The sequence below is a fragment of the Lithobates pipiens genome, unplaced genomic scaffold (genome assembly GCF_037356315.1).
Source record: "Lithobates pipiens isolate NorthernLeopardFrog02 unplaced genomic scaffold, aLitPip1_a1.2 Scaffold_8, whole genome shotgun sequence".
In the NCBI taxonomy this organism is placed as follows: domain Eukaryota; kingdom Metazoa; phylum Chordata; class Amphibia; order Anura; family Ranidae; genus Lithobates; species Lithobates pipiens.
Genome location: NW_027507903.1, coordinates 467,715,881 through 467,731,334, shown reverse-complemented (window position 1 = coordinate 467,731,334; position 15,454 = coordinate 467,715,881). Strand labels below are relative to the sequence as shown.

At 42.3% G+C, this 15,454-nt stretch overlaps 1 protein-coding gene across 13 annotated transcripts in view; it reads left to right on the top strand.

Moving 5' to 3' along the window:
* NTF3 (neurotrophin 3) overlaps positions 1-15,454 on the top strand; it is a 160,557-nt gene that overhangs the window by 11,031 nt on the left and 134,072 nt on the right. For 2 of the 13 annotated variants that reach the window (XM_077468566.1, XM_077468564.1), the window contains exon 1: positions 12,216-13,028. The exons of 2 other annotated variants lie outside the window; for them this stretch is intronic. Coding sequence is in view for 1 of the 11 variants with exons in the window: in XM_077468554.1 (XP_077324680.1) it covers positions 14,253-14,273 (21 nt within the window). In the remaining 10 variants the exon portion in view is untranslated. Of the gene's footprint in view, positions 1-12,199; positions 13,183-14,088; positions 14,274-15,454 lie in introns of those variants that run through there. 9 more of the 13 variants (XM_077468562.1, XM_077468556.1, XM_077468559.1 and 6 more) reach the window with 6 other exon arrangements.

Sequence of the window (15,454 nt, the reverse complement as noted above, 5' to 3'; positions counted from 1 at the left end):
CACTTCTCAGCCTCTGATACCCTTGCCGACATGCTACAGACCACGATACAACTACCCTAAAATGCAATCCAACAGTGAAATGATGTACATGCCAAATGCCAAATGGATGGACAGGGCATGGATGGACAGGGCATGTACCTACGGGTCATCGCCCCCCCCCCCCCCCCCCCACTGTCCTCTGGTAACTCTTTTCAACAAATGTCCCCACAGCAGCCCTTGCGCTCTACTCTGACTATCTTTTCTCCACTCTCCCCCTGTCTTCTCTTCCTTCCTCTCCTCCTTTCTTTCTCAATTCTCACTCATCTTTGGGTCACTTCCCCTCCTTTTTTTTCTTTTTCATCCCTTTTTTATTTTTATTTTTTTTAATCTAATTTCTCAAATTATTTGCATACAATTTTATTATTACTCTTTGTCCCCAGTGCCAGTCATCAATGCTAATAATACACTATATGTCGATAGGAGTTAAGCTATGGGCGATAACCATTGGTCTGACTCACCACACTTGCTATCGTGTGATTGTCACCAGATTGTAATTTTAGATGTTGTTCCTTGTATTGTTTGTTAAATTGCTAATAAATATATATTCAACCCTAAACAAACCTCCAAATCGGAGCCTTTCCCTTTTATTCCTGTTCTGGTGACAACATTTTATTTTTATATAACTATATATATATATATATACACAAACCCACTGTACATTCCTTTTAAAATGAATGTCCATCTATGGAAACATAGAAAGTATTATATGAACCCTCCCTTTGTTGAGATAAGATGAAAATCTTTCTTTGGAGCCACCCTTTATGAGTGGTCTCATGACCCAAATCCTTGTGTGATCTTTGAACATCATTTCTCCAGTGTCCACAGGTACAGAATAATAGATAAAAGAAGAGTTTTACACCTTGGGCAGGGAGTTAGTGCAAGATGCGTAAGCAAGGGAAAAGCAATTAAATTACAAATTATTAAAAAAAATGTAACTTGGAACCATATTTTGAGTTGTAGCAATGTGAATTCTTTTATGGCTTCCTGTCTGGCCATCAGCTGCTCAGTAAACATATTTAGCTATGAAAGTGATTATCCTGACCTTTCAAGCATCCTCAGTGATCCCAGCAAATTCTTGGAGGGATCAAAAATACTCAGAAAGTGTAAAAAACTGTAATTTCCTGTAAATTTTTAGCAGACATAGCAGGACACAGACATTAATATCTGTAAATGTATTCTTTATCTCTTCTGTCTCTCTAAGCCATTGTTTATGATTTTATCAGAGTTTCCCCTGTTGGAACATTGTGTACTTTCAACCCAAGTCAAGGAATGTTTAGTTCAGGAATTAGCTCACAGTTTAGCCCTATGCATGAGATTAACCGAGAAATCCAAGGAGAGTGAGACTTCTTTGCCCACCCCCTGTGTAATCATCAGGAGATCAGGATTTTAAAGGAACCAGCTGCAGCACCACCAACTGGCACCACTGCATAACTACAAAATGCAGCTTTTCTCTATAGGAATAGTTGTATTGCAAACTATTGAAAAAAAAAAAAAAAGTGTGATTTTAGCCAGTTACATACTTCATATAGCAGTCCGGATGTTATTTTTCATGATGCCATTTGGAATGCATTGTTTTAAAAATCTAAAAAATCTACAAGATATAAAAAATACAAAGGAAGAGGGCATCAATGTATTTTATTCATCGTTACATTCTCATTTTACCTCCACAGAATGCAATTTACCATTACTATTCCGATTATTGATAAAGAAATCCATGAAAGAAATAAAAGAAAATAAAAAAAAATCATTCGAGAAAAATGGAGGCTGCCATTGCTGACATCTAATTGTAAATATGCAAAATGCCTGGTGGTCATCCTGAGTCTCTGGCTTTTATATCTTGAACTGCAAACCCAGAACTGATATGCAAACTTTGCTCTGATTTTCCCAATGTTTTAAAGGGTACATTTAACAGCCAGACAACTAGGGTTTTAAAAAGGAGGTCAGCTATGTCAACTTTCATATTTCTCTTAGAAACGGTTTACTTCAGCGATATAAACTACTACTGGGTAGTGGTACAAAATGTTGTTGTGTATATTCATGAGCTAGAAGTCAACATGTGGTCAGGCAACTCTCAGACTTCAGAAGGTCCTTCAGTTGTGCACCAGAGTCATCCTAATGCAAATTAATTAATGCTGTATATAGGGGCAAATATACCTTTCCTAAGTAACCTGCACAGCTTAAATCATTTAAGAATGAATAGTCAGATGTTTTTATTAGCCTACGACTGGTTCGATTTAACTAAAAGCAACATGTAACAGCAAGGCTGGGGGCAAAACTGCGGTCATAGCATATCTCATACACAAACATCTAATTGTCCTGTTTAATCTTTGGGTTATAATAAACCTGGATTTTTAGTCCTGACAATCCCACTAATGCTGAAACAGCACAAAACCGCGGGGAAGAAAATGTAATGCAATTGAAGAAAAACAATATATTTTGCACATATTTTAAATGCAAACAGGCAGCTGATAATTAAGGGGTAAAGGGGGAGTATAGTTGGTTCCCCTGACTTCATAGATCTAGGAACACTTGCACCCTCTGCATCCATCCTGATTACATTTCTGTTAAAGGTCATGAGCAGCTGGCAAGCTCTATAGATATTTTTATTTTTGGCTTTTTAATGCAATAAAAATTATCATGATGAATACATTGTTTTAGAGGCCAAATGCTCCAAGCAGACGTCTGGGAATGCAAGATTAATTTTCCTCTCACGTGTCACACTTTGTTTCTGGGGTCCCTTTATTTTTAACTCACGGGGAAAATGTATAAATATAATTGTCCTTACAAGACAGCAGTCTGTTTTAAAGGGGATGTATAATCTTATTGATTTTTTAGATATCCATACAAAAAAGATCAGCTTGATGTCTATGACCTTATAAGTATTGTTCATGTCCCTTGCAAATTTCCCCTCCGTTTTCGCTGTGAATTTCCTAAGCAGCTATTCAGCTGCAAATTAGATAAGGTTCAGGTGCATCTTTAACATTAGCTGGTGGTTAAGGAGCGGTCCAGGAAGCCGCCTACAGCGTCCTTAACAGCGGATGCTTCATTAGCCTTCAGCAGGGTTCCCCACTGACAGATGAATGTAAAAAAACAAAACAAAACATTGCTCTCAAAAAAAAGTCTGGTATGGATTTTAAAGGGAACCCCACACCAAATTTTTTTTTTAAAATGACATGTCCTCCCCCCCAAAATCTATACCAGACCCTTATCTAAGCATGCGGCCTGGCAGCCCAGGAAGGAGGTGGACAAACAAGTGCCCCCCTCCTGAACCATACCAGGTCACATGCTCTGAACATGGGGGGGGTGCTCTGGACTATGTCCAGAGGAAGCGGTCCTGGGGACCCTGAACTGGTTCCCGGTGACTGTGCTTTTGGGTAGCTTTTATTAAGACAGCTCTCACAGGGTCTCAGAGTACTGACTATACCCTTGTCCTCAGTAGAGTGTGAGCCTAGAGAAGAGTGTTCTCCCATTTACTGTGCAGTGTTGTTGAGTATCCCATGCCCTAACCCCTCTCCCGTTTAAAGTTCTTCAAGCAAAACATTTCTAAAAGACATCCGCTAGACTGAGTTACTAAAGATGGAGTGGATGGACTTCTGGTGGTGGGCAGCCTCTGCACAATTAGAGAGGAACAAGCTATCACCATCAGCTCCTGCAGAGATAGTGCTACACAAGGGATTTTCCCTTAGCTTAGTGACTGTGTTAAAAATACCCAGTGACTTTTAAAGAAAATTTTTAAAACTGTATTTTTGCTAACTCATGATCAGATGATGAAGTCAGTAGAGATGACTGAGCTTCACCTCATTCCCTTGCAATGTAAGAATTCCCTTGCAAAGTGAGAAGCCTATTTGCCTTTAGAAGCAACCCCGGCCACAGAATTGTTGTTTTTTTCTAGGCATCCCCTCACACTGCAGTAATAACACAATTAATCTATAATTATATTTGCTAGTGGACAGTAATCATATATATTTTTTTTATTTACTCTTTAGATGATCCTCTTCTGGCTGTTGCCATGATGATTGTGGGCATATGAAGCCCAATTACAACCTCCTCATGGATAACCTATCGAGATGTGCATGCCGGGTAACCAGCATGCACCTCTCGAACTCGCAAATGCGCGATGCTTCATCGGCCGTAGCGCCGATTGTTTAGCAAGTTGCGGCAACGTAGAAAGGTCCCGCCTTGTTGTTACGGCAACATAGATAACATTGTCTATACAGAGCTGTGATCCGCCGTAAATAGGGAAATTTCCTGTTGAGAAATAATGCAAATTTTGCACACATTCTTGCCCACTGACTTCTGGGAAATGATGACTCACATTTGCCCAGAGTACAGGCGAGGGAGGAAGTGATGTGGAGTGCCGTGGAGCCAGACGTGGCAGATTAGGACCCACCACCTAGCAACAGGGCACTTCTGGTAAGTATAAAAAATGAATTTCACTCCAAATGTTTATTTATAATCAAGGACTAGGAAAATCTAGGAACTCTGCTTTAAATAGTGTGGCAGTTTTTTTTTACTTTACTTTATATGTTATATATTCATTTTATATACAGTATATATACATATATATATAATTAGTATTTTTTTTAATGTTTTGGCTGTTCCTTACTACATATGGCACTAAACGCACAGTAAGAACCAGGGCCCTATTTAAAATCTAGGACAAAATTTCCTTTGATCAAAAAGTTGATTTAAGACCTTCAAGATAAGTATATCTAATTTAATGCTTGATTTATCTAGTATATACAGCCCATTGAGAGCAATGTGGCATTAAATAAACTTTAACTAACCCAGTGATAAACCCTTTCAGATGTAGACAATCTTCCCTGGACTTTAGCGTTGGACCACATTTCATCCTGGATGGTTTTGAGGAATTTAAACACATTAACAGGCTGCAATCATCATCCCAATCTGTAAAACAATGTTACAGAAAACACTTAAGTGAAGAATCCTCTTTCTGAGCCTTTGGGGCAGAAATTTTCCAAACAAATAGCACATTGCAACCTCTATTTACAGAGTTTTAACCATTCCCAGTAATTATCAACTTTTGCAGACCCTAATGTTTATTTTTTGAAGTTAAGTGTTGGAATTGTAGTGTATTAAGCTTCCTCTACTTCCGATCGTGGATCAGGAATCCAGACAGCCAGGTGGAAGAGAAGAGGGTGATACATTCAGCATAATAAAGCAATTAGATGACTTGCACCTGTAAATGCTTAAAAGAAAAGTAGCACGTTGGACTAAGCACATAGAGGCACCTGCAGTAAAACAGACAATGGCCTAGACATCAGTGGTATATTACTATATGCCTATGCAGTGTAGCGGTTGGTTACCACTAGTTACTAACATCTACCAAATCACCCTGCCGCCAGACCCCCATCTATCACCTCTGAGACAATGAGCATTAATTTTCATAGTTTTGTTGCGTTTATTTCAGGATACAGCTTGGCTGAGATAAAGGAAGATATGGGATGCCCATAGCACTTATTGAATTGTCATCACATTTGTAGAACATTGTTTAACAGCTTTAGCCTTGAACATGATGCAATTCTAACATTCACAGTCTGTTTCCCTTGCATATCTCCAATGCAGACTATTGCTCCTCTTCCTCTGCACTCACTCCTGCAGATTATCACTCTTCTTGTACAAATCCTCTACTGAAAAACTGTTAGATTCCTGTTGCTTCACTTCCAGTAATACAAAAAGGGATCACTCTGAATAACCCCAGTTTGCTGGCTGTAATTAAATGGTGTTGCTTCAGCAAATCAATAAGCCAGAGGCATGCAATACCTCTTCCTGATGGCTCAGTGAATTGGTAGACACACAGTCTCTTGGAAGTTATTACCGGAGTGCTTTACCAGGCCAGAGATACTCTGTACCTTTCCCCAACGGCCTACATGGTAATGGGCGGACTACTGTTCCCAGCCAGTCCATAACTGCAAACACTGCGTTCCCCGGCCACAGCATTCTGCATTGCTCGCAACAATTCTCCTTTGGCTTCTTTCAGACTGACCTTCTCCTGTGTGCAAGTTCTGTGTTCCCCAGTCACAGAACTTTGTTCTACTCTCCTCAGTTCTACTGTCTCTTCTCCTTCACCTATCTTCTCCTCCTGTGTGCAAGTCCTGTTCCCAGGTCACAGCAGCTGGACACCAACTTCATGGTGAAGATCTTTATCCAGGAAAACATCCTAGTGGCTCCTCCATCCCTCCTCAGCGGGGACGCCCTGCGGCAACTACCTATATCTCCATTCTCCTTTTCTCCTGCACCATCAGAACCCCTGGGCAGCATGTGACCCCAGTTTATATGGGAGGCCTGCCCCCTGCCAATACCAAATGGTAATTTGTCAGAGCTCCTCACATGAGCTGCCTGCCACTCATACCTCGGTTCCAACCTCTGTTCCAGAACAATCTTCCTGAAAGCAGGGGAGGCGCTTCTGAGTCAGAGCACAGGTGGCCAAACCCACCACTACACTAAACACTCCCAATCTCAAATCTAAACAAACAGGCCTAATTTACAGCACAGGCCTGTCTAAATTTGCCTACACTGATATCTTAAACCAGAAAAATCCTATTCTAGCACCTACCTTCTAGTAGAGGGTGCTACAACAGTATATATACTACACCAGTGATGGCGAACCTTGGCACCCCAGATGTTTTGCAACTACATTTCCCATGGTGCTCAACTATACTGCAGGGTGCATGAGCATCGTGGGAAATGTAGTTCTAAAACATCTGGGGTACCAAGGTTCACCATCACTGTCCTACACCCATTGTAAAGTGAATGCATAGATAGAAGTCAATGCCCTATACAATGCCTTGAAAAAGTATTCACACCCCTTGACATTTTACACATTTTGTTACAACCAAAAAAATAAATGTATTTTTTGGGGATTTTTTGTGATAGACCAACACAAAGTGGCACATAATTGTGAAGTGGAAGAAAATGATAAATGGTTGTAACATTTTTTTACAAATAAATATGAAAAGTGTGCCGTGCATTTGTATTCAGCCCCCCTGAGTAAATACTTTGTAGAACCACCTTTTGCTGCAATTACAGTTGCAAGTCTTTTTGGGTATGTCTCTACCAGCTTTGCACATCTTCTTCTTTGCAAAATAGCTCAAGCTCTGTCAGATTGGATGGGGAGCGTCTGTAAACAGAAGTTTTCAAGTCATGCCACAGATTCTCAATTGGATTTAGGTAGGCCATTCCAACACATGAATTTGCTTTGCTCTAAACCATTCCATTGTAGCTCTGGCTGTATGTTTAGGGCCGTTGTCCTGCTAGAAGGTGAACCTCCGCCCCAGTCTCAAGTATCAAGTCTTTTGCAGACTCTAACAGGTTTTCTTCTAAGATTCCCCTGTATTTAGCTCTATCCATCTTCCCATCAACTCTGACCAGCTTCCCTGTCCCTGCTGAAGAAAAGCATCCCCACAACATGACGCTGCCACCACCAAGTTTCACGTTAGGGATGGTGTGTTCAGGTGATGTGCAGTGTTGGTTTTCTGCCACATATAGCGTTTTGCTTTTAGGCCAAAAAAGTTCAACTTTGGTCTCATTTGAGTAGAGCACCTTCTTCCACATGTTTGCTGTGTCCCCCACATGGCTTCTCGCAAACTGCAAAGGGACTTCTTATGGTTTTTTTCAACAATGGCTTTCTTCTTGCCACTTTTCCATAAAGTCCAGATTTGTGGAGTGCACGACTGAGGCCGCGTACACACGCGCGGACTGTTTGCCCAACCTTGTTCGTCAAACAGTTTCGGCAAACAGTCCGCTCAAAATTTGCATGAGCGGACTTGCCCACACACGAGCGGACTGTTTCAGCAAACTGTTTGCCAAACAGTTCGCTCAACTTTTGAAATGAACGGACTCGCCCACGTAAGGAGGAGGCAAATCCGCCCATTTCGAGCGCGTGTACAGGTAGGCGGGGCCCGCGAAGGAGACGTCGCGGGCTCCGCCGCCTGGAATGGGCTTAAAGGGGAACCCCAACGCCGAAAAAAATCGGCGTGGGGGTTCCCCCAAAGTCCACACCAGACCCTTGTCCGAGCACGCTACCCGGCCGGCCAGGAAAGGGGGGCGAGCGAGCGCGCCCCCCGTCCTGAGCCGTACCAGGCCGCGTGCCCTCAACATGGGGGGGTGTCTTGGGGAAGGGGGGGCCGCGCGGCCCCCCCACCCCAAAGCACCTTGTCCCCATGTTGATGAGGACAAGGGCCTCTTCCCGACAACCCTGGCCGTTGGTTGTCGGGGTCTGCGGGCGGGGGGCTTATCGGAATCCGGGAGCCCCCTTTAAGAAGGGGGCCCCCGGATACCGGCCCCCCACCCTATGTGAATGAGTATGGGGTACAATGTACCCCTACCCATTCACCTGTGAAATAAAGTACAAAAAAAAACACAACACAGGGAAAAAATATTTTATTGCACAGCTCCGGGGGGTCTTCCGTCTTCGGGGGTCTTCTCGCCGGACTCCTCCGCTATCTGTGTGTAGCTCTTTTACTAGCGGAGGAGTCCGGCTTTCTTCCTCCCCACCGCCGGCCTCTTCTCCCGACTTCGGGGGTCTTGTCCCCCTCTTCGGTTCTTCTGCCGGGCCACCGCGCCTTCTTGTAGCTCTTTTACAGGCGGTGGCCAGGTCTTCTGTCGCCGCTGCCTTCCGTTCTTCTGTCGCCGCCTTCGGTTCTTCTGCCGGGCCACCGCGCCTTCTTGTAGCTCTTTTACAGGCGGTGGCCCGGTCTTCTGTCGCCGCTGTCGTCGCCGCCGCCGCCGCCTTCCGTTCTTGTTCTTCTTCTTGTTCTTCTTCTTCTTCTCCTGGAGATGTTGACTCGACGAGCTCTCCGGCCGGAATGCCAGGGCCGCGCTGTGCGGTCACTTATATAGTGACAATGGGGCGGTGTCACATGGTATATGTCACATGGGTTGGTCACATGGGTTGATGTCACATGGGGACTATGACATCGTAAGGGGGCGGGGTCACCATGTGACCAACCCATGTGACATATACCATGTGACACCGCCCCATTGTCACTATATAAGTGACCGCACAGCGCGGCCCTGGCATTCCGGCCGGAGAGCTCGTCGAGTCAACATCTCCAGGAGAAGAAGAAGAAGAACAAGAAGAAGAACAAGAACGGAAGGCGGCGGCGGCGGCGACGACAGCGGCGACAGAAGACCGGGCCACCGCCTGTAAAAGAGCTACAAGAAGGCGCGGTGGCCCGGCAGAAGAACCGAAGGCGGCGACAGAAGAACGGAAGGCAGCGGCGACAGAAGACCGGGCCACCGCCTGTAAAAGAGCTACAAGAAGGCGCGGTGGCCCGGCAGAAGAACCGAAGAGGGGGACAAGACCCCCGAAGTCGGGAGAAGAGGCCGGCGGCGGGGAGGAAGAAAGCCGGACTCCTCCGCTAGTAAAAGAGCTACACACAGATAGCGGAGGAGTCCGGCGAGAAGACCCCCGAAGACGGAAGACCCCCCGGAGCTGTGCAATAAAATATTTTTTCCCTGTGTTGTGTTTTTTTTTGTACTTTATTTCACAGGTGAATGGGTAGGGGTACATTGTACCCCATACTCATTCACATAGGGTGGGGGGCCGGTATCCGGGGGCCCCCTTCTTAAAGGGGGCTCCCGGATTCCGATAAGCCCCCCGCCCGCAGACCCCGACAACCAACGGCCAGGGTTGTCGGGAAGAGGCCCTTGTCCTCATCAACATGGGGACAAGGTGCTTTGGGGTGGGGGGGCCGCGCGGCCCCCCCTTCCCCAAGGCACCCCCCCATGTTGAGGGCACGCGGCCTGGTACGGCTCAGGACGGGGGGCGCGCTCGCTCGCCCCCCTTTCCTGGCCGGCCGGGTAGCGTGCTCGGACAAGGGTCTGGTGTGGACTTTGGGGAACCCCCACGCCGATTTTTTTCGGCGTTGGGGTTCCCCTTTAAGCCCATTCCAGGCGGCGGAGCCCGCGATGTCTCCTTCGCGGGCCCCGCCTACCTGTACACGCGCTCGAAATGGGCGGACTTTCCGAGCGGGAACAGTCCGCTCATTTCGAAAGTACAGCGGACAGGCCCACACACGGGCGGACTGTTCGCCCAAACACAGTTTCAGCGGACAGTTTTTCGGAATTTCCGAAAGACTTTGTCCGTCCAACTGTCCGCTGAAACTGTCCGCTGAAAGCCCACACACGAGCGGACTGTCCGCCCAAACACTGTTCAGCGGACAAGGTTGGGCGAACAGTCCGCCCGTGTGTACGCGGCCTAATAGTTGTTCTGTGGACAGAGTATTTGAATTGATGACCCTAGTGCAGCTAGGCAAAAGTGCTAACCACTTATCCACTGTGCTGCCTATATATATATATATATATATATCAGCATAGTGGCTTAGTAGTGGCTTAGCAATTCTGCTTGTCAACAGCAACAGTTCTTGGTTCAAATATTCCACATGACTTGGTCTACATGGAGTTTGCATGTTCTCCCTGTGATTGCATGGGTTTCCTTCCACATTCCACATTCCAAAGACATACTGGTAGGCTGATTGGCTTTTTTCTAAAATGGCTCTAGTATGAGTTTTCAATTGGCTATGCACACTCTGCATTCCATTCCCAAAGCCAGAGTAATTGGGATGATTGCAGATAGCCCTGGGGATCCACCTGGTAAAAAAACTGATAAAAAAATGATATGCGGAAAAAATGCTCACATTTTCCAAGAGTCAGATAAAACTGTATGACTATATGATATGTATGTGTGTGTATATATATATATATATATATATATATATATATATATATATATATACACTGTTGTACATATGTTCTTTGGATTTTATTATTACTGATCGTTTATTACTGATCGATTAAAGGGGCATTGTCACTATTTCTAATTTCAAACTAATGCATGCCTGAAAAGTATTAATACTTGCCTCTCACATGGCATGCATCAAAAGCTACATTAGCTGAAATAAACTTCTGTACCGGACACTTTCAGGAGTGTCGGTTAATTGGTCCCCATCTGCACTCTGGTTTCCTTTCATTTGCAGGCATGGGTTTGGCTTGGAATTTCAAAATAGTGACAGGGTCTCTTCAAATTAATTTAAAACAATTTATTTCTTTTTCTTTCTTTCTTTCTTTCTTTCTTTCTTTCTTTCTTTCTTTCTTTCTTTCTTTCTTTCTTTCTTTCTTTCTTTCTTTCTTTCTTTCTTTCTTTCTTTCTTTCTTTCTTTCTTTCTTTCTTTCTTTCTTTCTTTCTTTCTTTCTTTCTTTCTTTCTTTCTTTCTTTCTTTCTTTCTTTCTTTCTTTCTTTCTTCCTTCCTTCCTTTCTTCCTTTCTTTCTCTCTTTTTTTCCTTCCTTCAACAGTGTGCTCTTTCTCTCTCTGCATGATCCTTTCTATAGTCTTTCCTTCATCACTTTATTATTTCCAGCCACAGAGTGGCACTGTTGCAAAAGCCACAGGCTAAACTTTACATTAATATATTTAATACTGGCAATTTTTCTTGCAATGCATGCTACATAAATCGTGTAAACTAGAACACAAATCATACAACCATCCTTTCTTATTTTATTTTTTTAGCAAATAGATGAATTTAGACACCCAAGTTTTACAACATCTTCCTTCCAAGAAAGGTAGTGAAATATGTAGTAATATTTGATTATTTTATTCCATGCGCGCTGTGTTCTATGTTTGTTGTCACTGTTAGCTCTGGGTGCCTAAAAATATAACAAAGTTAATTCCCGAGGAAGGGCCAAGCTCAATCGGATCTGGATTATAACACGTCTTAGCTGTCTCTCCACAGCCTATCAGTCTTGTAGTTAATCACATGCTAAATGCCATTCTAGTTTATCTGCAAAAAATATATATTTTTATTTTTTATTTTTCACTCTTCTGGTTACCATTCCTACTGAAAGAGATTGTAATTTAAAATCTGCATCTTTTCAAACCAAATAATACAATCCAGAATCGATTCTAAAGAGATAACATATGCTTCTTGTATGATCAAAGATAAATAATGTTGAAAAAATGCAATACACGCTTCGTGCTGAAATGGGTCCGCTGATCTAAAGACTAAAGACTGTTCTGTTTTAGAGACATTTTTCTTGACTTTTTTGTTCTCTGTGCATATTTGGCACGAAAAAGCTGTCAGATCTCAAATTACAAGGCGTGTTGTTTGCATGCAAATGTGTACAGTACACACGTACTTGTTCCCCTTGCTCAGACACACGGACACACTTATGCTCATGAATGATCCCCCCCCACCCTCCACCTCCAAACGATCCTAATGCAATAGCATGCCTCCTCTGGTCCCTGTTTCTCTCTGGAGGAAGCTGTAATAGCTATGAGCTGTGTACACTGCTTTACTTAGCCAGATTTTCGTAATGCTTGGTGATATGAAAGAGGTTCATAGCTGTGTCTTATCTCTGCCTGGTTTAACGCTTCTGGTTGCCACCAGCACATGGTGACTTTTGCTCTTTTTGCTGGGCTGCAGTCCTCTCTCACTACAAACTCTGCATTGGATGGCTTAATCTGTCACTCATAACCCAGGGAGTGGTGTATTCCAAGGGGAAAACATTGTCTGAGACTTGCCAGGCACCTCTTTCACAGCAGCAAGTTTGACTTGGCTTGTCTAAACTCCCTGATCGGTTGTTAGGACTCATGTTGAGGAGTCAATCTCGCTACGCTGGAAAATCTTTGCCCTGTTCGCGATTTGTTCTTTCAACTTTTGAGGACTCAGAAAAATGCTCAGACCATTGACTTTGCAAGCTACTGAGAAGCAGTTTTCTGAACGAATTCACGCCGAGGAGCTTGTGTTTGATACTTCTTCTCCATCTGACTGCGAGCCTCCAGTCGTGACAACAGGTCTACCAGCGAGGGATGATCAGACAAGGGCAATTTGTATAGAGAAGATTTTTTTCAAGCTTTTTTGTCTGCTTCATCTGATTGAGAGAGTTCTTCGGATTCAAAGTGAAATTTACCCTACTACAAAACCTAGACCCAGCAGAGGGTTTAGGATTTCCTGAAAAGAGGAAACAGGTAGGGTCAAAATGGCAAAAGATATTTGAAGATGCAAAAAAAAAGGGGGAAACTGGAGATGGAGATACAGAGGAACAAAAGGAGTTTGGGGAAAGTGGAATAGAAGGAACTGCTCCTAATTTCATTGTAACCTAATGCTTTCAGTCTCTAAAAGGTATTTGAAGGTCCACTTAACCAATGCAAGAATATACATGTCATCAATGCTATTCAACTGATACTAACACATGTATATTTTGACACGCACAAAAGTTTCTTTAGAGTACTCTGATGCTTTTAGAGATAAGGGCTTTTGTGTTTGTAGAATCTAGGTAACTTAAGTATAACTTTGTGCATGCCTCATCGATAAAAGGTGGCATAAAATAGAGTTTGCAGTTTTGTCAAAATTTTCAGATATACTGCAATAGCTGGCATTTTTTGCCACACATCCAAAAGTAGATTTCCCGTATGAAGTCATAGTTTTCTATGTAAAATTTGTGTTTCTTTATGATTTAGGGGCATCACAGGTTTTAGGTAAAAGGCAGTCAAATCTTTTTCTAATATATTTTAAATATCAAATATCTTATTAAAAACAAAATTAGCCATTTATATTGGAGCACGGTTGCAGGACCCATCTTTACTTATATCAGTTTTCTCCTATATGATTTAAAAAGGAAAAAGTCAAGTAATACCTTGGCTACCTCAGTTCCTATTTTCTCAAAACAGGTGTGTAACAGATTTTTTGTGTCTGCAATCCTAACATTGGTTTATTATAAAAATAATATGCAATAGTTAAAAAAAAAAAATCCGTACAATATCACATCAATAATCTCCTTACATCATTCAGAAAAAAAAAAAAACGTAGTAAAGTGTGAATATTTTATTTTTTACAATTTATTTTATTAGCCCCTATGGCAACGTACACATTTTTAAATTAAATCATATCAATATCAAATTTTACCCCTTTTTTATGTAAAACCATGTGACGCTGTGATACAGTATCACACAAGCAGTCAGAAGGGAAAGGGTTACTTTGCAGAGCACCAAGCCATCTGGCTGGGCTGGTTTGGTATAATCGAGCAGATTATGTTCACAAGACTCAGAGTTTTAAGACTCCTCACCCATAGAGCAACTCAGAAATCTTCGTACAAAGCTAGCAAAAGTCAACTTCTTTTTTTCTCAACTCTGAATGAATAGAGTTCCAGAAAACTACAACTTCATGTTTCTTCACAGCCTGATGCGGATGCCATGGTTAATCCAACCGCCACGGTAAGACAAAATACCTATGATCTGGATGGCAATGTGCAGACCAGGGAACAAGCATGAACTAGGGGGCTCTGAGAATTTTAAACTACAATGCATCTATTGTATGTATACTTTAAATTAGATTTTTAAGATAGTTGAAATTGAAATCGATAATATTAAATAGATATTGAATAGATTTTGAAAAAAAAATGTTTTTCTTGCAATGGATGTCACTGCTAAGTCTTAAAGGACATATTCTTGGGTTAAGGAGAAGTTGTTGGTGAGAAAAATGAAAAATATTTTAAAGACAGGAAAAAAAAAATTGTTTTAGTTCAAAGGAATCTAGAACCAGCTCTAACAGACCTTTTACACCCCAGAGGCAAATTTTAACTCTTGACAAAGCAGTCAAAATGTCTTTCTTTCTCTGTTTTCCTGCTCAGGTAATGCACTTAAGCTTCTAGCTTAGCTACACATTTGCCACCATTGTTTTTTTAATAACACACAGTTCCACATGTGCTGGATACTGTAAGTGTTCCTGTGGAGTGCCGTGATAAAGTTATTTACTATTGCAGCAATCTCTAGGGTATACTAATTCTGAACATACCATTTCCACAGGCAGAAACTGTTACTTAATAGAGTCTGGTATCCAAAAATAACGTCCTGTTTCTTGGGGACATGTCAAACTGTTTTATTGCAGGATTTTAGTTAAAAAAAAAAAGCTTTTCACCTAAAAAGATAAAATACTCTACATTTTTTTTTTTTGTTTTTTTATGTTTAATGGCAAAGAAGTACATTTTTAAGAATAATTCACAGCTGTACAGGACATTGTAAACTGGTATTTAAGGTTTGCCATCTGGGCAGCAGCTAAGGTTGTCCACAGATATAGTGCATTATAGTTTGGTTGCTCAAGGGCCAGATCACTGTTAGATGATGCATGTCTGTTTGGAATCAGTTTCTGCAGAATGGTTGTGTAACCAATGTCACCAGTGTTTAGCAATCAAAGTAACACTTTTGATTCCAAGGTAGCATTGTAAGTTTATAAAAAAAAAAAGTGTGAAATCTTTGGCATGCACAATCATAAATGTGAGTGATGGTACAGTTGTTGCTACATGCATGGGCATAATAGATGGTTATTATGACTAAGTGCTAAAGGGAAGCTAGGAGTGTAATAACGATGAATGATTTCAACTAATTACCTTGCTGGC